This window comes from Esox lucius, chromosome 14 (assembly GCF_011004845.1).
Source record: "Esox lucius isolate fEsoLuc1 chromosome 14, fEsoLuc1.pri, whole genome shotgun sequence".
Lineage (NCBI taxonomy): Eukaryota > Metazoa > Chordata > Actinopteri > Esociformes > Esocidae > Esox > Esox lucius.
The window spans coordinates 19250787-19272897 of NC_047582.1; the positions used below are offsets into that span (position 1 = coordinate 19250787).

At 39.3% G+C, this 22111-nt stretch overlaps 2 protein-coding genes across 2 annotated transcripts; one reads left to right on the forward strand and one right to left on the reverse strand.

The window, feature by feature from the left end:
• Positions 1 to 425: 425 nt before the first annotated feature.
• On the forward strand, positions 426 to 1047 carry pmchl (pro-melanin-concentrating hormone, like). Its single transcript, XM_010877870.2, has one exon. The coding sequence runs from the start codon at positions 491 to 493 to the stop codon at positions 887 to 889; it is 399 nt and encodes a 132-aa protein (XP_010876172.1). The 5' UTR covers positions 426 to 490; the 3' UTR covers positions 890 to 1047.
• A 16488-nt stretch (positions 1048 to 17535) lies between these two features.
• On the reverse strand, positions 17536 to 20710 carry ccnb1 (cyclin B1). Its single transcript, XM_010877871.4, has 9 exons — positions 20601 to 20710; positions 20255 to 20389; positions 20056 to 20175; positions 19489 to 19671; positions 19243 to 19401; positions 18869 to 19105; positions 18300 to 18440; positions 18041 to 18151; positions 17536 to 17955 (listed from the first exon to the last, which is right to left on the reverse strand). Exons 1-9 carry the CDS (start codon positions 20619 to 20621, stop codon positions 17851 to 17853), a joined length of 1212 nt encoding a protein of 403 aa, XP_010876173.1. The 5' UTR covers positions 20622 to 20710; the 3' UTR covers positions 17536 to 17850.
• Between the last annotated feature and the right edge of the window lie 1401 nt (positions 20711 to 22111).

Here is a 22111-nt window from a genome sequence, read left to right on the forward strand (position 1 = left end):
TCAACTGTAATCCTAGCTGAAATCCCTTATTGGACATCGTTATAAGATACGTATGTATCATTGAGTGTCCTTTACCTCAAGGTAGTCAACAGGTGGGTAATCCACTCTAGTGGTTCTAAAGGGCAGGTTTTTGGAATGACGTCTTTCCTTGTGTCACTCATTCAATGAATTCCCACTGTTCAATCCTCACAGACCTTAGAAAAACCAGCCACGTTGAAGATAAGCTTGATTAACAATTTGCCAGACAAAACACTTAAACACTGTTAGGGGTCTCATCAACCATGTCTTCACACTGTTCTTTAATATCCTGAAACACAACAAGAAAGGAAGCAGTGATGAAACAAACGTCCAGCGTGGCAAATCCTGGAAGTCCGAAGGGTATAAAAGAGGAAGATGGACCTCTCAGAACCAGAAAAGCAGAAACAAGCTTGAGAAAGCAAATTGAAACAACCCGCAATATCAACCTTTTCAGAAATCCTCATTCCCCAAGATGAGAAACTCTGTCCTCTCCCTCTTCTTTGCTGTGGCCCTGTTTTTGGAGTGCTCCACACCATCCACGGCCATTCCTATGAGCAAGACGGAGGACCCTGACTCGGACCAGGACACCTTAGACTCCCTACTGAACGAAGAGGTGGCCGAAAACAGCCTTGATTCAGTCAGGGGTGGGAGCTCCAAAATTATTGTGTTGGCGGACTCAGGCATGTTGAAGAACCTGAACAGAGGACTTCCTTTCTACAAGTTCAGGGCTGCAGCCACTGGGTCGGAGAGAGCGCTGACCCTGGACCGCAGAAACGTTGGCCAGGACCTGAGCCCGTACATCTCTGTCGTCAGGAGGGACACCATGAGATGCATGGTGGGAAGGGTGTACCGGCCTTGCTGGGAGGTGTAGAGGAAGCTGACCAAAGAAATCCTCCCATATCGTCGTTCATCTGCCTGTCCGACCACTCTTCTGCCTCTCACTCTAATCCTGAGCTGTATACAATTATGTTTCGCTTTTCACTATGTATTAATGAAATTAGATGAATTGATGTCTGCATTAAAAAGTCAGAGAACTGAATTTGACTCGTTTCGTTTTTTGTATTTACTGTATGTTATTACTTCCTGCTCAAATCAGCTTTAATAACGTTGTGACAACCAGTGAAATACAACAGGACTTGCCTTTTTAAATGTATTTTTATAAGACACACAGACACAAAACCAAAACACTAAAGTTACATAGATAAAATGTAAAAATGTATACTAATTATAATAAATATAATAAAAAAATATCAGGGAAGAGCCTCTGCAACAAATGAAAACATTCAATAAAAGGACACCATTAGTGTAAAAAAACACGGGAGCTCCGGAGGGCATGCTTATTTAAAAAAACATAACGTCACATAGCCATTGAGAAACAGTAGGGGGGTGAACCCATTTCCAGTTCAGGAGACTCCTGCGTCGAGCCAGTAGGGAAGTCAAAGCCACAATGTCTGCTTGGCTGGGGGCTGATGTGGACAGGTCCTCTGGAATCCCAAAAACAGCTATCCTGGGGCATGGTTGCAGGTTAACATTCGGCACTTTTGGAAAATGGAAAATGGATTCCCAATAGTTCCTAAGGGCACAGAGCGAACATATGACTAAGATGACATGGGAAGACATGACATCTCATTCATCATTCACAGGACTTCCATTCCAGTCAGACGTTAGCAACACTATTTAATCTACAAACGCCTTATTCTTTAATTTTATTTTTTTGCATCACCTTGGTGTGGGAAGTGTGAAGTAAATCAATAAACTACACAAGAAACTTGCATCATTCAAGGAATAATCAACTGATGTCTCCTGCTGTTTGTTTAGCTTTGAAGGAATTCTGTTCAACATTAAAAAAAGAAAAAGGAAGTGTATGTATTACTGTTTTTTGTTATGGAAACCATTCATGATCATTCCGTTTTGTGGATGTTGACATTACTCTGCATGTCTCCGAAGTTCCTAAGGTGAGCTGAGAATTAACATGGTAATGAGTTTGCTCCAGGAAGCAATTATCTGGGTTGGCAAGTTTTACTCAAAGTTGGCCTTTAATCACTGATTATGAGACATGATAAAATACTTGATTTATTAATTGAGAAAATAATAATTACAGTGGGTATAGAAAATAATCACCACCCTTTAAAATAATCACATTTTGCTTTGCTTTGCAGCCTGAAATGATAACGGACAAAAACAATTTTTGTTTTATTCAGCTGTATTTACAACTTATAACATACAATTGAAAGATATAATATCAACTTGTCAGAAAAAAAAATTACAAATTAAAAAATCACTGAGTTGGAAAAAGAATCACCCCCCTCCTAAAAATGACTTGTAAACCCAACCAGGTGTAGTTAATCACCTTCTCAATAGCACACAAAGCCAATTGACTTTCAACTGTGATGAGCTGTGGTCATTTTGATTAGCTCAGCATGAAACAAGCTTTTCCTGAAGCATTTCAGTCCTTGGTAGTGCAACCGAAGAAAACAATCAACTGTGGGTGGCAAGGCATTGTCAAAAGATCTCCGGGATAAAGTTTGTGGACAGGCACAGGTCAGGAGATGGACACAAAAAAAAATTATCAGTGCCTAGAGGCACAGTGAGGTCTATTATTAAGAAGTGAAATGTATTTTGTACAACCCAGAACGTCCCTGGGTCAGGATGTCACTCCAAACTGGATGAAAGAGCCAGGAGAAAACTGGTCATAGAGGCTACAAAGAGGCCTACAGCAACTCTGAAGCAGTTGCAGGAATTCATGACAAAGAGTGGTCATGGTGTGCATGTGACAACAATATCACATATTCTCCGCAAATGTGGCTTGTATGGGAGGGTTGCAAGAAAAAAGTCACTCCTCAAGAAAGGCCACATGCCACATGCTTTGCCAAAATGCACCTTGAAGATTCTAAGGCCACATGGAAAAAGGTGTTATGATCAGATGAGACTAAAATTGAATTATTTGGCCTCAACGCCAAATGATATGTCTAGCAAAAATCCAATACAGCTCATAATCCAAATAACACCATTCCTACAGAAAAGCATGGAGGTGGTAATATCATGTTATGGGGTTGTTTCTCCGCAGTAGGGACTGGAGCACTTGTCAGGATAGAAGGAAAAATTGATGGGGCAAAATACTGTCAAATTCTTGAGGAAAATCTACTGTTCTCTGCCAGAAAGTTGTCAATGGGTAGAAGATTTACTTTCCAACATGACATTGACCCAAAGCACACAGCAAAACTTACCACACAGTGGTTGAAGGAGAAAAAGGACTTAAACCCCATTGAAAATCTGTGGAATGACTTGAAGACAGCAGTCCACAAACAGTCACCATCAAATTGACCTGTGCTTGAGCAGTTCTGCAAAGAAGAGTGGTCAAATATTGCAACGTCTAGATGTGCACATTTTGTAGAGACATATCCCAACAGACTAAATGCTGTAATTAAAGCAAAAGGTGATTCAACAAAATACTGACACAAGGGGGTGATCCTTTTTCCAACTCAGTAATTATGTTTTTAATTTTTTTCTGACATGTTGGTTTTTATATCTTTCACTTGGATGTTATAAGTAGCACTGAGTACATACAGCTGAATGAAACAAAAACTGTGTCTGTCTTCATTTCAGGCTGCAAAGTAACAAAATATGATTATTTTAAAGGGGGGTGATTCTTTTCTATACCCACTGTATGGTTAATCCTGTTGGTTATCAAAAAACATTACTAAAGTCCTATGCAGTTTTCTTAGTTTTTTATACATTATCACATGTGTAATAAAACACTGTGTTTGATAATCTTTTTAATATTGTTCCAAACCTTTCCCCTTTGGCCTTTGAAAACCTCAGTCTGATCAAGGGGACGTTAGGAAAAGTGAAAATATACTCACAGACCTGACTGGCTGATAGAATTGTCTAGAGCCCATCCAGTTATCTAGATGAACAAGTAAATCTATATTATAACCTCATTATATCACCTTATTTCAATAGCTCTTTTTATTACCAGGGAATTATTTTACTTAGGAACAGATTGGACTGAATCCCTGTAGGAATCTCTGTTTATAATTTTATAAAAAATATTTACCCACTAATACACTTCCCTTAGGTATCAGTGGCACACTGCAAACAGCTCAATGACACTGATGAATGTGTTGTGTTGCTGGATCATTGTTTCTTGACATTGAACATGAGGTCTATGTAGTCTGCAGTCTGCAGTGTACACTTGTTTTGCACACTTTCTCTGGCTGATAATCTGAAGAAATAGGGTGTTGCATTCTGTCCATGCACCACACAAAGCTATACTGTACTAATCTCCAGTAACAAAGTGCCAGGGTTTAATTACTAAAGCCTAGCTCTTTCCAAAGGCAAATTACAAAGCCTGGCTGTTTTTTTTTTATTTACATACCTCGTCATCACATACACAATGTAGATAAGGGTTTTTTGGGAAAGCGTGGTTTATATACACATTAAAGAGACAATCTGCAGTTATACTCTGTTTTCTAACTTTAAATTAACATGATATACCAATTGAGTCCAGCATAGAATAATTTACCATGGAAGCACACAATTAGTTTTTAGACATATAGTATTGATTAAAAAATACATTGCAAACACTGCACAACAGCTTTCTCGATATATACCTACTGTTTATTATTAAAGATAATAATGTATAATTACCTCATAAGCTTAATTTAATATCAAACTGCCAAATAATACCTTCTTTTACTCAAATGTTAGTAAACAATTCAAGTTTAAACACAACCTAGCTTCAAAACATTGTTAAATGTATAATTTTGATATCCTGTATGTTCAGTCCTTGCATCCATAACAGGAATTTAAAAGTGGTTACAGATCTCCAGTTCTGTCTCTCAGCTTTTTGCCAAAAGAGTGGCAGGGTAACCACTTTGCTATTGTTTGAACTGCAGATTTCCACTTTAAGCCTTGCTAGAGAAACATCTGGAAACTGTTGAATTGGAGGCCGCAAGAGTCACTTGCAGGGATGGTAATCTTTTTTTTTAAAAGGGCTCAATTTAGTTTTCATTGAAATTACTGTGGATGTTATTACCCCAACAGTTCTCTAGATTAACACTAAAATACCTCTGTCTGGAAAGATTGTTGTTCATTTAAATAATTAGCTTAGTTGAATCAGGATCCATACACAAAGGCCTATGGTTTGAGGGTCATCTCCAAAGGAAGAAACTCAAGTGTCAGATCTTACATGTACTGTTGTTCTCGTCATTTTATATACATTTTACATACATTTTTCAAATGTCATTTTATAACACATTTTGTGTTTCATGTTTTGTTTACACTGTAAATAGATTTAAATAGAGAGACACAGATCTTTCTTAGATCTTACTAAATCAATTTTCTGGCCTTCTATTAAAAAATGTATAGATCTTTTATCTCTTCTACATTCTTTCTCCTTTTAGACATTCAAGAGTAGGGATACAAACTGGTAAGAGACAAAAAAGTCCACATTGCTTAGCATTCTGTTTATCCTGTCCCCCAGGACACCTGTTGCTCTCTTTGATCTTACAAGAAAATCTGTCCCTGTTACTCTTCCAAGAGTTACAACACATGGCATTTAACAAGACACAGTCCAAGTGGACGATGCACACACACAAATGTTGCCATTCAAAGATTGCGGAAGTGGCCACCTGGTTACAGAGATTCATTTGATATTAATCTCACATCACGCCCAGGAAACTACAGAGGGTGGACAAAATAACATAAACACTTAATATATTAATATCAAGGACCAAATAAGGGGAAGGGCCAACTTTTGCCTTCGGAGCAGCTCCAAAACTTAATGCAGTCATAAGTCCTGAACAGTGGGTAGGGGGATAATGCAACATTTTTCAAGAAGAAAAGCTTCCTGTTCTTTTTGGGATGAAGGAGGTGGAAATCAACTGCGTTCTGCATTCAGAACTTCCCATAAAGGTTTAATTATGTTCATATCTGATGATTGTGGAGGCCATGCAAGGCATTTGACATCATCCTGTTTGACATAAAACACACTTGAATTTGTTTAACAGTGTGTGTCCCGTAATCATCCTGGAATACTGGAACATGATGATGGAATGATGTTGGCACCACAGGTGCATCTGGTCCTTGTAAATATCCTTATATTTGTTATACCACCATGCAGAGCAGTCATCTGACATATTGACTACCATAAGATGGCTGCCCATACAACTCTGGATCCCCATGTTTAAGATTTGGCATCAGAGGTTGTGGGCTGATGGCAACTTTTAGCCTTCTACAAACGTAAATCCCTCCAGATGTAGGGTGAAAGATGACTCATCAGAATACATTATTTCTTCCATTGCTCAGGGGTCCAGGTTATGTGCTCCTTATACCAAGTTATGTTTCGTACATTGGCCTCGGACACAAGCAGTTTCGGAATGGCAGCCCTGCCATAAATTCCAACTTTGTGAAGCTCATGGTGTAAAATGTTTGTTGGGACACAGTGCTGCTAATTTGATTTTCAGGTAATTATCGCAGCTTTTTGAGCAACTATCCTGTTAAATCTCTGTCTATCCCTGTCAGTCAGCTTTGACATGCAAACACTGTTTCAATTTGATAATGCAATTTTCCATGACATACAGTGACAACCGCAGCTGGAATTTTGATTTAGTTACTATAAAATAACTTTTCCTTTTTCCTTTTCCATGTGGTGTTTCTTCAATTTGCCACCTGCAATTCTCTGACCAACCTTCTTGTTATCTGTCTTAGAACAATCGCCTCAACCCTAATCAATCAGGCTTCAAGGTATTTACTGAACTACGACGTCTCTTCTATAACTCAGAATACGATCCAAAATTAGTTACCTGGTTATATAAATGCTAAATAACATAAATGTACTGCCCACCTGTACTGCCCACCATATAGAACAGTGGGCAATGAACACAGACAAGATCAAAAGACCTATTTGAATCTCACTAATGCGTTTGTGTTGATAGTCAAAACATTGGCAAATGAGGAGGCTTAACATCTTAATCAGGAAATGTCATCATGTGATCTAGTGTTTAAAATTACAACCACTTAGCCCAAGTGTTATGTTGATGGAACCCAGAGTGTTGACCCTGGCAGAGTTTGTCACAACTACAGTCCCACACAAACGTTCAATGCTTTCATAACCGTCTGCTTATAACAGACCAGTGCTATCTAACATATCGTGGTGGTGCTTTCCATTGTCATATGTTTCACCTTAGAATAATAAAAGGCTGCTTTTTATTGTAAAAAGAGAATTCCGCAAAACGAGCGACCTGTTTTTCATGTAAACAACAGTTGACGTAGATAACATGAACCTACAGTCATTCATTGGAGGAATGATGGACAACACTTGTTTTTTGAACCATTTAGAACCATTTTCATGAACACATTTTTTTTCAAACCTTTGCTGTTAAATAACAGATTGCAAATTTGGATACAAACTGAACAAGTGACAGTGGCAGAAATCTCAAGTGTGATGCTCATATTTCCAGGTTTCAGGGCATTTAGGTCTAAACTGGTTAAAGAGAAGGTTACCAGATTACAGGTGAAAACCGGATGTAAATTACTTTTTGGTTATCTTAAAGTTCAATTAATTTCATTTTGTGGACCGGTGTAGTTACTATAATGGTAACGTTATGCAATGAAACACTTTTTGGCCATGGTCATGGTTTTTAGTGGTTAGAATGACCCATCATAGAACTTCAAAGTAAAAATTCTGTAGAAGCAGGGGAATTTGGTACACGGTTGGACAATTTGATTAGATCATACACTATATTTACAACCCTGTTTCCAAAAAAGTTGGGACTCTAAAATGTAATGAAAAACTGAATGCAGTGATGTGCAAATAATTGAAAGCCTATATTCAATAGAAAATAGTACAAAGACCACATTTCAAATGTTAAAACTGAGAAATGTTAATGTTTCTTGAAAAATACAGGCCCACTTTAAATTTGATGCCAGCAACACGTTTAAAAAAAGCTGAGAAAGGGGCAACAAAAGACTGGAAATGTTGTGTAATGCTAAAAAAGAATTCTCACAACTAATTATGTCAGTAAACAGGTCAGTAACATGATTGGGTATAAAAAGAGCATCCCAGAGAGGTTGTCTTTCAGAAGTAAAGATGGGGGGGGGGTTAGACTGTGCAAGCAAATTGTCCAAAATATTTAAGAATAACGTTTCTCAATGTACAATTGCAAAGAATAAGGGGATCTCATCATCTACGGTACATAATATCATTAAAGGATTCTGAGAATTGGTTATGTAAAACAAGGCATTTTCTCCCTCTTGATTACACAGTCTAAAAAAGTCCCCTTGGGGATTTTTGTTTTTCAGTAAAGTTGGAACCATGATCCAGTCTGAAATGGTTAAAACATTTCACATGGGGAATAAGACAGGACAATAATAGTCTTTAATGGATTTCTCCCAGCTTTTGTTTGTTTAACAATACAGATTTTGCAGTTTCAAACACTTTTTTGAGAGCAAGGTTTTGCCCTTTGTCCGGGGGTAAAAAATCTATAGTTAAATGAATTGTCTGTCTAAATCCTAAACAGATTTTTGCAGCAGCTACTCTTCTGGGGCTCCACTGAAAGCATAAGATATGACAAAATATAGAACTTCTGGAGATAAGAAAAGGAATTAAATAATTTAAAGGCAGAACTTCATATACTCAAAATGACAATACATTATCATGCTAGTTCTGTGCACAGATGGACTTATACAATTAAAATGTAAAATTGTTAACAGATCCGGCCTGGGTAGAGACTCCCAGTTACCTGTATGTTTGTGAGACCAGGGTTTTTTTTGACAATCAATGGATACAATCCATTAACTCAGAAGTCTATACACAGAAGAAGCAACTGCAGACTGCCTTGAATATTTATAAAGGCTTATAGGGCCGGTCTTCTTTTTCAGAGGGTACATTTTGTCTGAATGGAATAAATGTATAAAATTTATAAATAAATTTTGATTGATGTAGTTACCTTTTTGTAGAAATGACTTAATAAAAAGTTAATGGCACCGATTAGGGGATATTAGATGTATAGCCTGCTTAATGAAGGATTCATCCGGTCCTAATTGGTATTTTGACTGACCAGATCAGCTCTGAGAAAGAACGGTTTCGAAAAGATCTGATGTGATTAGTTATGACAACAATTAGTGGATAATTATATCTGAATTAGCCTGCCAGTGTAAACTCAGCCTAATAGTTTTGACAACCTGTTACACTGTAGCTGGCGCCAAAGGACCAATTGGACTGTGAGTGCCTGATCTGTTCATTGATACCGCTTAATCGGTTGAAACAATCAGTGCAATTGCTTAATATATTTCAGCTTGACTTATGTCTGATTAGCTTTTCACATATCACTATAGGGTCACCAGATGAAACAATCTTGTCCACATATGTTACATTTGTAGAGTCTGAAATCAAATCAAGAGAGCATTGCCCAAATATCCCAAAGATTTTTGCAAACAATATCTTGCATGCTAACCAGAGCAAGCAAATGTAATGATCAGAGCTGCGAGGAACTTTCTATAGCCCTCCTGAAGCTGTTCATAGCATGAAGGTAGCGTTGGCAATGTCTTCCCTACCCTTTTGGATTCATTGCAGAACATTGTTGATTTTCCACTGTGTTTCTACTGTGTATACTTTCTGCTGGATTTCCCAGAAATGAGAGAGAAGCAGACTAGCAGTAGAGCGGAAATACCTCACTCTCTTTCTTTAAATACGCAATTTTAGATTCACTGTGTTTTTAAAAAATGGACAAAGGGCTGGGTATAGTCTGGATTTGCCCGCCTGTTTTAGTCATAGCCAGCTCAGCTGTTGATGCCTTGTTTGGTCAGGCTGCGCTTTAACATTAATGACACATGAACATGAGAAAAGCCTGGATGTAAAACAGGCTATTTCTAATCCTTACTGATGAGTGGTCAATTGCTGTTGCTGTCCAGAGGTTGATGGGCTTCTCAAAGTGACTCTTAAAGATATACGAGCCGCCCTAAGCTGTGGCATGAAACATTCTTAGCATATTTCAATCAGCACATGATTTTTTAGATGTGTGCTGTTCCGTATGACAGTGAATGTCGGCTATTATATGGGTAATAATAACCATAACTTTCTATATATTCTAGATATGAGATATATCTTTTTTTTTATTATTAAATATTGTCACGTTCACTTTATAGTGGTCCAGTACTGGAATATAAAAGGTAATTTTTTAAACCAAATGTGTTGTTCTACTCATAAGTGGTACTCTGTGACAAAAGCTGTCAAATTCAGACCGATTTTCCCAAGTTCTCCGGTCAAACTCAGTAGAAAGGGCTGCAGAACTTTTTACTGACACCGCTGCAGTCCTTCGTTCAAATCCTTGCTGGTCTTGACCTTAGCATATGAATGAAGCACACCCATCTCCAAATCAGTCCCGTCTGTATCATGGAGAGTCCACAACTGGCACAATAATTCAGTATCCGTCCCAGGTGCCCTTGTCTGGCTCCACAGGGCTGTGTGACATCATCGCCCACCCCTGCCCGTTTCTAATGGAGGCCTCTGCTGGTGAAGGGGCTTGTGAATAATTTAGGAGCTCTGGGGTACTTTATAACCTGGCCTGTAAGGCGGCCTGCCTAGGACATTCTCTCTAAGTGCATTAGTATAATAGTAGAAGGGGGAAACTAGGCTTTATTGACTAATCTGATCAATAGCACCACTTCTGTTCATGAGGACTGGGGGTGCACTGGACCAATGATCATTGTGGATAAGATTAACTGCAGAGCATTGTTGGCAGTGAATGAAACAAATATCTAGAGGGGACATGTTTTTCATATTCTTTCTACCTATTATTAGCCAATGATGTGTTTGTGTTGTCATTTACAATCTGAGGAGCCCTCACACACATCATCCTCACGATAAGTGGGTGACCTATTCTAACAAGGACAACAGGTAACTCCCAATTTCAGGCTTCATGTAAAGAAACGTATTCAGGATAAAGTTGTGGGTGGGTGTAATTGTTCATAAATATTTAGTATGATGGTGGGCAAAATGTTACAAGTGCTAGGGGGACTTCAATCTTCTGTTGATCGAATCTATCTGAAGATGAAATCTCTGGTTAATTGGAAGAAATGTTTAGTAGTTGGCCCCATGCATCAGCTGCTACATTCACTATTGACAACTTTGACCCCAATCTTGGCAGGTTTTCTGACCCCTCTAGAGTTTTTTATTTTGTAGAAGAGTGTAGGGAAAAATTATGTTACTTTTTAAGGATACCCAAGAAAACCCCTGTTTTTGTGTGTCATTCATCTTTGGGTAGCTATTTGTTTCCAGTAAGCAATTATGTGACCTTTTGTGAAGGACCAAAAGGTAATGCACTGCTTGCATGAAAAAAAAAAAAAAGATCTAAATTGGAATACAACTACACTAAGCAAATTGCTTGCCCCTATAATGTTGCTCTCAAACATCCAAAGCCAAGTCATGCGCAGTCACCTTCTGTTATTGTGAGTCTTGTGGTGATATTATCCAGCAGTGAGAACCCCTCACATGATTAGAATGAAGCAACTTTGCAATGTGCCTCAACATTTCAATGTTTTAAAAAAAATATCCTCACAGAAATACGCACCAGGCATTTTCCACAATGTACATCCAACCACGAAATGTGAAGGATCAGCACGTGTGAGGAGCCACTCATTTGAATGACGACATCGGTTAGCTTTTTGCAGGTGCTCAACCAGCCCTCTGCTAAACATCCAGGGACTGTCAGTATGCCAAGACCAGTGACGCAGTACTGTGAGACAATGACTTAGATCACTGCCCAACTCTCATTTCAGTATATGACGTTTTATTTAAATAGACCATGGCTGTAGATCATTTTCTCTGGATCTTCAAAATGCTAATTACTGAGTTATCTAGTTCACAAGGTACAACATTTGATGACATCAGCAATGGATAGGCACGTGTGGTCATATTTTTGGGCATTGAAACAATCACCATCAAATTAGGTGATCATGCTCACAGGAACAATGTCCTGGTGCAATGACCTTCTTTGTGAGTCCACTGCCACACATACATACACAAGAATGAAGGAGATGTCGAACTGACCCCAGAGATAGATTTACAATGTGTCAGCAGCAGCCACCCCCTCCTTCCTACATGCCCTGAGGATTTATAACATGACTAGTGTTGGCTTGGCTGACTGACTCACCCAGGTCAAATTATAACATCTTGTAATGTGCCTTAGCGAAATGGTAGAAGAGTATCTATACAATAGGTATCTGTGTACTTTCTATTACATCTGTAATTTTTTTACATAGGATAGAATCGAAATGCTAGAAAGTTAAACCCAATAGCTAGTTTATATTGTATACAGAATATGGTGGTGATGGAGAGATAGTACAGAAAAACCCATACTACAAATCTGCCATTTTCCATTTTATTCTGCACTTCACATGAACCTTCTAACATGATAACAGGGATCAAGGCCAGTTTACAGAACTGGTATTGTTTTCTTCAAGTGATTAATATTCTACAAGGATAACACATACACAAACAGTTATAGCCAGTCTGAGTTAAAAAATGTAGTAACCTTTTTCTTTACAGAGACAATCTGCAGTTGCTACATCCATTCTGAAATTCTTGATTTCTTGAAAAACTAGATTTTCCAGTTTTCTTGATATTTCCACATTTTAAGATCAAAATAACAGCCTTTTCAGGTGGGGTGGAACTTCTGGTCTTCTTCTAATGCCCAAGTAATCAAACTCAACCTTTTAAAGCAAAGGGAGGCTCAGGTGTATAAACTATATTTAAAAATCCAACAATATGCTTGTGAAATGCACACTGATGTGTCAAAACATTATAACCACTCTCATGTGAAGCAAATAACGTTGATCATCTCCTAACAAGGGCACATGTCAAGGTCTGGGTAGATCAGATGGTAAGCAAACAATCAGTTCTCATAGTCTATATGTTGGATGCAGGAGTTAGGGTTATATTTGATTTGACTGACCAGTTATAAAGCTAACTGCACGAATAAAAACATCAGAAAACAATAACAGACTTACAATTTCTAACAATGTAGTAACATTTAAAATATTTTCTTACGAGTCTACGATGTCTACTAAGTCAGATGTCTTGGAAAACGATGAGTTCTTCTGTACAGTTTATCCAACAAATATTATGGCATGAACAGGGTAAAGAGGATGGAAGAGAAATCCCTATTCTATTCTGACACAACCCCTAATGTGGTCCAGTTTTCAGGTCACAATGGGTGCCTTTCTTTCCTTCATGTGCCATTGAGCAAAGTTCAGGAAACACACCGATTTATATTTGAAAATCTATAAATTGTGAAAATGAATGCCCCTGTGGTTACTTGTGCTTCTCTTTCAGGCCCGGAGACTTCAGTCCAGTTGCCAGCTTTGGACCTATTAACACCCCACAGAGACCATAACATCAGCACTAAGGCGTTGTGTTTGTTTGATTTTGTAATTATTGGATTCAGACATTCAGCCACAGTGGATGTGAATGTAGAAGTCTAGCGACTCATTGTGAAAGGTGCACTTGTTAAGTCATGACCATCTTGAATAATGTTTCAACTGAAAAACATTTCAAACATTTCCAGACTTCCGACACCAGATAATTGGATAACTCAACTTCGGATGAGTTTATCTCAAAGATCTGAGTGGGGTTTTGGAAGCCAAGTTGGACATTCTTACTGCCAGGGAACTTAATGCTGACTCTTAAATTCACTTATTGAGAAGGGCTTGAATAAACACAGTGCCGTGAATATGATTCATATTTTTCAAAAGTTACTTTAAGGGGTCATTAGAGTGTAATTTGATGTAATTCCTAGGTGTTCCGAAGGTGAACTTCACAAATTGTAAATTTACAATATGCTTGGTTATCATTCAACAGTCAAAAGAACACAGGGTAATGAATGAGTGTTTCAACACTACGGTTCAGTAGTCACTATCATCACTGATCTGGATCCATCTGCTACTCCATTATGTCATACAAATGCTTTCCCTGAAACAATCCACAAAAATCTATGGTTCCAGGCTGCTTCAACCTCCACACAAGGAATCTGTTTTGTAAACTGATCTGGCGGCCCAGTCATGACCTCAGCTATAAAGAATGAGTTCTAAGCAAGGGCCAAGGTTTAAAAGAACAGATTTCCAGGGTAACTGAGACTAATTGTCATCTGGAGAGCAGCAGAAGGTAGAGCTGGAAAGAAGAACCCATAGATGCTCTTTAGGCAGCATCCTATGATATCAGGAAGGCTGTAGAACATACAGTGCTTTGCGAAAGTATTCAAACCTCTGACCAATTAAATCTCTCATAATGAATTTACATGGGTCAGGCATTTAATCTGAAGAAAAATTAAGACCAAAGAGCCTTCGACATCCGATAGAGGTAAAGTAATACAAATGCATAGATTCAGGTACACAAAATAATATCCAAATGTTCGGATATCCCAGTGAGCACAGTTGGATCCATATTCAAGAAGTCGAAGCTACATCACACCATCCGGCACTAAAACAAGAAGTGTCAGTGCAATATGGATCATTTGGGTATCCCTATGTTGCATTTGCATTAGAAATCACCCACTCACAGTTCAGCAGCTGACTTGAGCACGGACTTGCTATGTTTTGATCATGTCAGGCAAGCATGTTAAAAGAAATCCCAACAGTAGATAAAGCGAAATTGATGAATTGTTGATTTCAATGCAACATTGGGTAGATTTGCTTCAGCAAATATAATGAAGCATTTATTTAAAGTATGTAGTTACATTATATATGCAACCATTTGTTTTCATATACAAAGCTATAACCCATTGACTTGGTATGACATATTTGTCGTTTAGCTGTGTTATTTGTTCAGAGGACATGAAATATGCACCCATCGGAGGCTAATGAACGTGTATCTAGATCTGTCATTGTTCTTTTTTTAAACTTTTGATTCACACACCATCCCTACAGTGAAGTAGGGTGGCGGCAACATCATGCTATTTGGATGGTTCTCATCAGCAAAGACTGGCCAGTTTGTTAAATTTAAAGGAATAATTTAGCTAAATACAGAGAAATACTACAAGGGAACCTGTTTCAGTCCACAAAAATCAGAAGCTTGGGAGGAAATTCACCATTAAGCAAAATAATGATCCAAAGCACAATGACCAAGCAACACTGTAGTAGCAAGAAGGTGAATACAGCAGCCCAGTCAAAATCTTGATTGCAACTCTATTGAGAATCAGTAGCAATATTTGAAAATTGAGGTGCACATGCATCTTCCAACCATCCTGAACAACCTAGAGCACATCTGCCAAAAGGACACTATGTGCAAAGCTGGTACATACCCCAAAAGACTTAAACCTAAAACCTTATTTCAGCAAACAGGTGACTCTACCAATAATTGTGTGGGTGTTGAATGAAAGCATCAAAAAGTAATGTGCTAAAGCAATTCACTAAATTCCCAACAGATTCTATATAGTATGAAATTAAAAAAGATGGTACCCTACTACCAAGCTGCAGACACTTTGCATTGATTCATGCTGGATAATTCTGAACAGCTATTGTGGCGTAGCAAGTGTAAAGCACAGCAGAACGTTCAACGAGAAATAAAAAATAATATCTTAAAATGTCCGTTTCTATTAGCATTGTAAGTTCCAGAAATGTTAAAAAGCCCACGTTTATAATGGGCAATATCATATTGCATTGTCCCCTTTCATAATGTTGCTAGGTGTTCAGTGAGAATGTTTACTAAATCAACATTTTAAAGAAAATGATCAGAATCTGACCATGTGGAGTTCAAACCCAGACTACAGCAAACCAGCTTTTTCAATGCAATATAATAAATGTGGTCAGAGCTTATCACAGTATGCTACCACACTGGAAAACAACAAACAGATGGAGCTCTGTTTGTCAGCAGACCAACATGATGGATACAGTGACAGGGAGGGACACCGTGGGGTGACAGGTGGCCTTGGAGGCTACAGCATAAGCTCTGAAAACCCCCTTGGGTGTCCCATTGCACAAACTCCACTCGGCCCTCAGCTGTGAACGGGCTAAAGTAATAACGTCTTCCCCTCTGCTGTGTCCATTAGCCTTAAATACTGGAGGCTCCATGTGATCAATTGTAATTGATGGTGCTTACTCCGGGACAAATTCTGTCTGTTCTTTTAATGGGATTCTCATAAATCCTCTTGTACAGAGCCCCATAGGGTCATATGCGTCCCTCCATTGTTCAAGTAAGCCATGGTGGTGAAAGAGGGGTAACACGTCTAAAATAACTGGGTTATCAATAATACATTCAAAGAATATATTACATCTTATTTCCCTAGGTTGTCCCTAACATTGCAATATCCAATTCCTAATTATAGGCCGGCATCATTGCAGAATCTGCCAGCAGACTTGAGACAGTCAGTTGAGATGCCTTTGGAAGCACATCCTCACTCAACCACGACACGTGTCGCCTAACCAAGACAATGCTGGGAAATTGCACTGTCATCAGTGGGACCCCTGACCTAACATGTAGTTCAAACCCGGATTTAGGTAGAACTCTAGACCATGTAAGATAATGACAGAACGAGTGCAATTCAACAAACCCCCATTTTGTGAAATCCTAATGCATCTATGACCCCGTCTCATCCTAACTCCCAATGTCTTCTGGAAAGTTGAAGATCACAGCAGACCTCCCACATAGGAACCAAGGATATGCAATTTGATCTATAAAAGGCTTCATCCGTAATCAAGGATAGGCCATTATTCTGAATGCTCACAAAAGGAGCAACCCAGACAAAAATATTCAAGATGGAACAAAATGCAGCAGCAGAAACAACAGGGAGACATTTCTATAACAGAACATGAGGTCAAACAGTAAACCCATCGGAAAGCCTGTTAGGGTGAAGTATAGGAAATGTCACTACTCTTGAATGTTGATCTTCACAATTACAGAACTTAGTCAAAGGATATTACAGTTTATACTGGAAAAACCAAATCAGACAAGCGTTATGAGAAGTTGAGCATAGGATTCAAGGCTAATTACTGTTGTCAATGCATTTTACTATGGTGTTGAATGTAAGTGCCAGCTATACAGGCAGATGACTGCGGCCCATGTGAATACTAAATTAGTTGAAGACATTTAAGATCCGGGAAAGAGCAGGTGAGGGGCGGGACTATGGTTACCCTGTTAGGAGCTGGGAAACCGATCCGAATAAAAGGTGCAGAAGCCCCTTGCCGGCAGTGAGTGGGCCATAGAGAGAGCTAGAGGACATGAACACCACAGATGATCCAACAGCTGACAAGTCTAGAAGATATGATGAGCATTTCTATAAAGCATGCCTAGTTCTGAATCTAACGAGGACACAAGCCAAGAAGGTCAACGACAGGTAATGACAAAAGCAAAGTGAGGTTGTGTGCGCTGCGAAAAAACCCTAAAGTAAACTGGAAGCACATCAAGTTGCAGGCCTCAAAACAAAATGAAGAACTGGCTCCCTCTACTGCACACAAGGAGCTAAGACCTAGAACTATAAGCAGACCAGCATTGCTGAGTAAAACAAAACAGAAAACAATGAATTAAAAGGCTTAAAATGTTTATTGGCATTACTTGATCATATACACAAGCTAGATAGGACCCACAGAACACCAAGCAGCATTAATACAAAGAGTTTAAAAAAAGCCAAAGTACAAGATTAATATAAAAATACGAAGCCTGACATGGGGACAGGCACCATGATTAAACAGTCATGCATAGGAATTAGCCTGTTGATGACTTGTCACAGGTGTGGGAACACAAGCTGTACATTTCCCCAACACTAACCTCCCACAAGGGTTAAGCTTGTAAAAACAACAATTGCATAAATTACATTATGTACAGTACAATCAGGTATCTCATGAGGTGACTTGCTTGGCAAGATCCTTGATCAACGAAGACTTCAACTGCGAAATGGAGGCGATTCTCATCTGCTTCTGACTGGAGTACTTGTTTTTCACCGCCTGAAATTGTGAACAAATTAGGTTGGTGTCAAAAAGATTAAAAAGGAAGTGTTTAATACAGGTTCCTACCTTGATCTCTACTCACCATATGCTTTGTTTGCCCCTCAGTCACCTTCACAACATTTTTTGCAATATGCTGCATCACCGGGATCAGGCAGTCTTCTGTGTAGTTCATGTAATGCTGCAGGGTGGCGTTCTAGGAGAAGTCAATGCATAGAGATTACGTTACTGCAGCACAGGGACCCAGGCTGACTCTTGAACGGCCGCCGTACCCAAAATAAACTTCAGAGAGCGGAATACAAAATGGAAGCAACTCCGTCTCAGAAGCTGACATTACAGCTTACCCATTCGCCGCAGTCGAAGACCTTCAGGGTGAGGGCGAAGGCCGCGCTGGCCACCTGGGATGGGGGGTAGTGCACCATGTCGTAATCCACCATAGTGAGCTCCACAAAGTACTTTGCCAGGGTGTGGTGCTCAGCAGTCACCTAGAGGGATTTCAGTAGTAAGCATTTAAAGGCTGCTACTGATTTTCTGCTGGATTGGCTTTTAACTTTGAGAGTTAGACTTAAAGACAGAGCTGCAGTTAAAGGCCTGTTTTTTCATCAAAGAGTAGTGAACATTGCTACCTTTGATAGGTCACCATCCATACAATAATGTGTTAATTTTTCCACCTGCAGCTTTTGCGGAGCAGGACGTATGGTATTAAGTCAGGAATTTGGACTGTGCTAATATCGCGAATACCAGGCAGGGACAGAGGTAAATGTCTAGATGCAAAGGCCTTTAACGTCGCAGTAAGCATAAGGTCACAAACTGTTGGCTTTAACCTAATATTTGCCACACTGCAAACTGTCTTACCCATTGACAGTGTCAACAGTCTCAAGAAGTGTTAAGTCAGGAAACCTAGTTAACATACCTCCCCAATCTTTGAGGCCCTGCGGAGAAACTGAAGAGGAAGAGGGCGGCCGAAGCTGAACTTCAACACCCTCAGGATCTTCATCTCCATGTCCCTGATCTGGGCAGTGGTGTAGGCCCTGTCAGTCACAAATGCAAAGTCCGCAATCTCTGGGGGGTACATCTCCTCGTATTTGGAGGCGATGAACATGGCAGTCACACCAACCAACTGAAGTTGCTTTTTGGGCACTGGGTTATCCTGTTGAGACGGGACACTACAGTTAGTAGACAAGGGACTGGCAGTAGGCATCCGGCCCGCTGCCATTCGCGGTTGAGAAACTGTTGCAAGATGGCAAAAATGGCAGGTCAGGGGGTAAGCAGTCAACGGCTCATTACCTGAAGGAAGCGGTCAATGATTCCCACAGTCATATACATGGTCTCTTGCAACAGGCGGAACTTAATTTGGACCTGGACAAGCCAATCAATAAGGATGGCACGCATGCTGCCTGTAATTTCCTGTCCCTCCAGATACTTGGGTTTAACAGCCTGGTCAACCTGAGGGAAGGCAAAAAGACACTGTTGCAACAAGCCCACCCAATAACATGCAGGAGCTGGAGGAGTTTAGATTAGGTCAAACCAAACCTCAAGCTGCTGGAGATACTTGTAGATGTCCTTCACATATTCACTGCAGAGCATAGGGTTGTCATAGTCATCAGCATCCACATCCTTGATATTAAGCAGGACATCAGAGAAGGCCTGGCACAAATCATTTGGTGCACAGCCAGAGGTCTCCATTGGTGTGGGAGACATTGGCTCAGGTAAAGCCTGTAAAGTTTGAAAAATAAATATGAATACACTTAATATGGGCTATTCCTTTTTAACACTTAAAGGTATAGACAACCCCACAGCCTGCTAGCAGACATTGCCTTCACTAAATACACAAATAAATTAAATGACAGTTACGGCCCCTGTTCAAAAGTGTAGTCATTTCCCCTATAATGGTTTTGGCTAGCATAAGACCATGGAGTTATACTAGAAAATTACATAGTTCAGTAAAGGGATCTAGAATGAAAAAAACGCTGAAGAATCGCGAAGATGAATGACAACAGCTCAAACAAAGAATTCTAGCTTACATTTCCACTCGCAGCAAAGAACGGAGAAAATCGACGCAAACCAATCTCAAATAGACAGTTAGCCCAGAAATCTCACCTGGACATCAAGCTGAACAGGGGGAACAACAGCAACTGCTTTAGGTTGTTGGACTTCTGGGGCCTTCCCCACCCGTGTAGTGACTTTCTTCTCTACCTTGGCGGGATCTACCTTGGAATCCTATAAATGGGAGTTCAAATCTTAGTAGGCGAAATTGGGATAAGTAGAAAACATGTAAGTAATTTATGACAAATCCCACCTTTTTCGAAGCCTGTCTGGTGACTCCGACATTTCCTATTTCACCGAGAGCAGCTCGTGGTCTCAGTGTAGGTTTGGTTCCCAGAGTAGTTTTGCCCGGCAGAACAGTTTGGTTCTCAGAGGAAGCCAAGCGATTCTACAGAAATAAGTGTACATCGTAAATACATTAGAAATGGAACACAAGATCGAATTCAGAATAAACTTCACGAGAAAACAGCGGGCCGACATTTTAGGGTACGAGGCGACTCACTAGTCCTCAAAATTAACTATTAAAGCTATAAACAAATCTAAAACAATGCCCATGCAACAAGTAATAAAACAAACCGTAAAAAAACACATAAACTTACTCTAGTCATACGGAGGGCCATTTCGAAAGATGCGTGGCTTTGGTTGAAACAGAACGCTTGAAATGCTGCAATGCAAGATACCAAAGGGTGAATCACGTTGGTTTAAATCCTGTGTAACTCGAATCTCATTCGCTGCGTTCCAAAATGCACTGACATTTGATTGGGTCATACGCAGCTGCTTGGAATGCGTTCCTAGGACGACCTGTAATCACATGACAGGATCCAGCTTTCTATTTTAAAGGGATAGTTAGTCCAAAATATCATATTTGTGTAAAGGTCCACTTACTCCAAGTTGTTGTTGAAGGCACATAGTCATTTTTTTTTAAACAATCCATTATTCAGCTCTGTCCCAGTCCGTAATTAACATTATTAGCTTCTGCCGAACTACAACTGAGAAAACGGCATGGTTCATGTAACATTTAGTTAAGGTTTTTCCTATAACATTAACACAGTTTCAACTTTTAATTTGATCCTGTCTTTGCAACCGTCTGCAGCAAATGTCTCCCATTGACATACCCTTATGTGCTTTGCTTTTGTATGCCCACACTGTGGTTTTATACAATTCAAGTGGACAACGCAGTTTTTTGGTATTTGATGGCCCCATTGCACAAGCTGTCCGATACTTAGTGTCCCAAAAAGACCAAGAGAAGCTCATCCATGCTTTTATCTCTAGTAGGGTTGACTACTGTAATGGCCTCTTAACTGGACTCCCCAAAAATACTATAAAATAGCTGCAACTCCTTCAGAATGCTGCTATTAGAATGTTAACCAGGAACAAGAGAACAGATCACATCACTCCGGTTCTTACATTTTTGCACTGGCTTCCAGTCAGTTACAGTTAAAGTGGTACTTTTAGTCTATAAATCACTGAATGGTTTAGGCCTCGAATACAGTTCTGAAGTTTGAAGAGTGTAAACAAAGCTCTTAGATCCATGATCTCAGGACAACTAGTAGAGCAGAGTCCAAACTAAACATGGCAAAGCTGCGTTTAGCAGTTACACTGCACACAACTGGAATCAACTTCCAGATCGTAGACGTGCCCCAAACATATCCATTTTTAAATTCAGGTAAAAAAAATACTTTTCTTTTCACACACCTGTCTGAGCGCTTCAACTTAACCACTGTTCAGTCTTATAGGTTTTATAGCTTCCTCATGATATCAACCAGTTATGTTTGTACTTTGTTTATATTCTACATCTATTTTATTATTCAATGTTTTATTATGATGCTTTATTGTTGTTTGTTTTTATTCTAGTATTTTTTTCTTTTATTGTATTTTCATCTCTCTTTTTCATTGTAAAGCACTGCTTCTGTGTATGAATTGCTCCTCTGTATGAATTGTGCTATATAAATAAACTTGCTTTATTGTTATTTAATCAACATCATGATTAAGCAATACACAATTATTAGTACTATAAACCTTTTAGATTGTTTCTCATTTCACTTTTCTAGTTTTGTTGGTAACCAGTATACAATGGCAAAAAGGCACCTCTGAGGATTGTGAGATATTA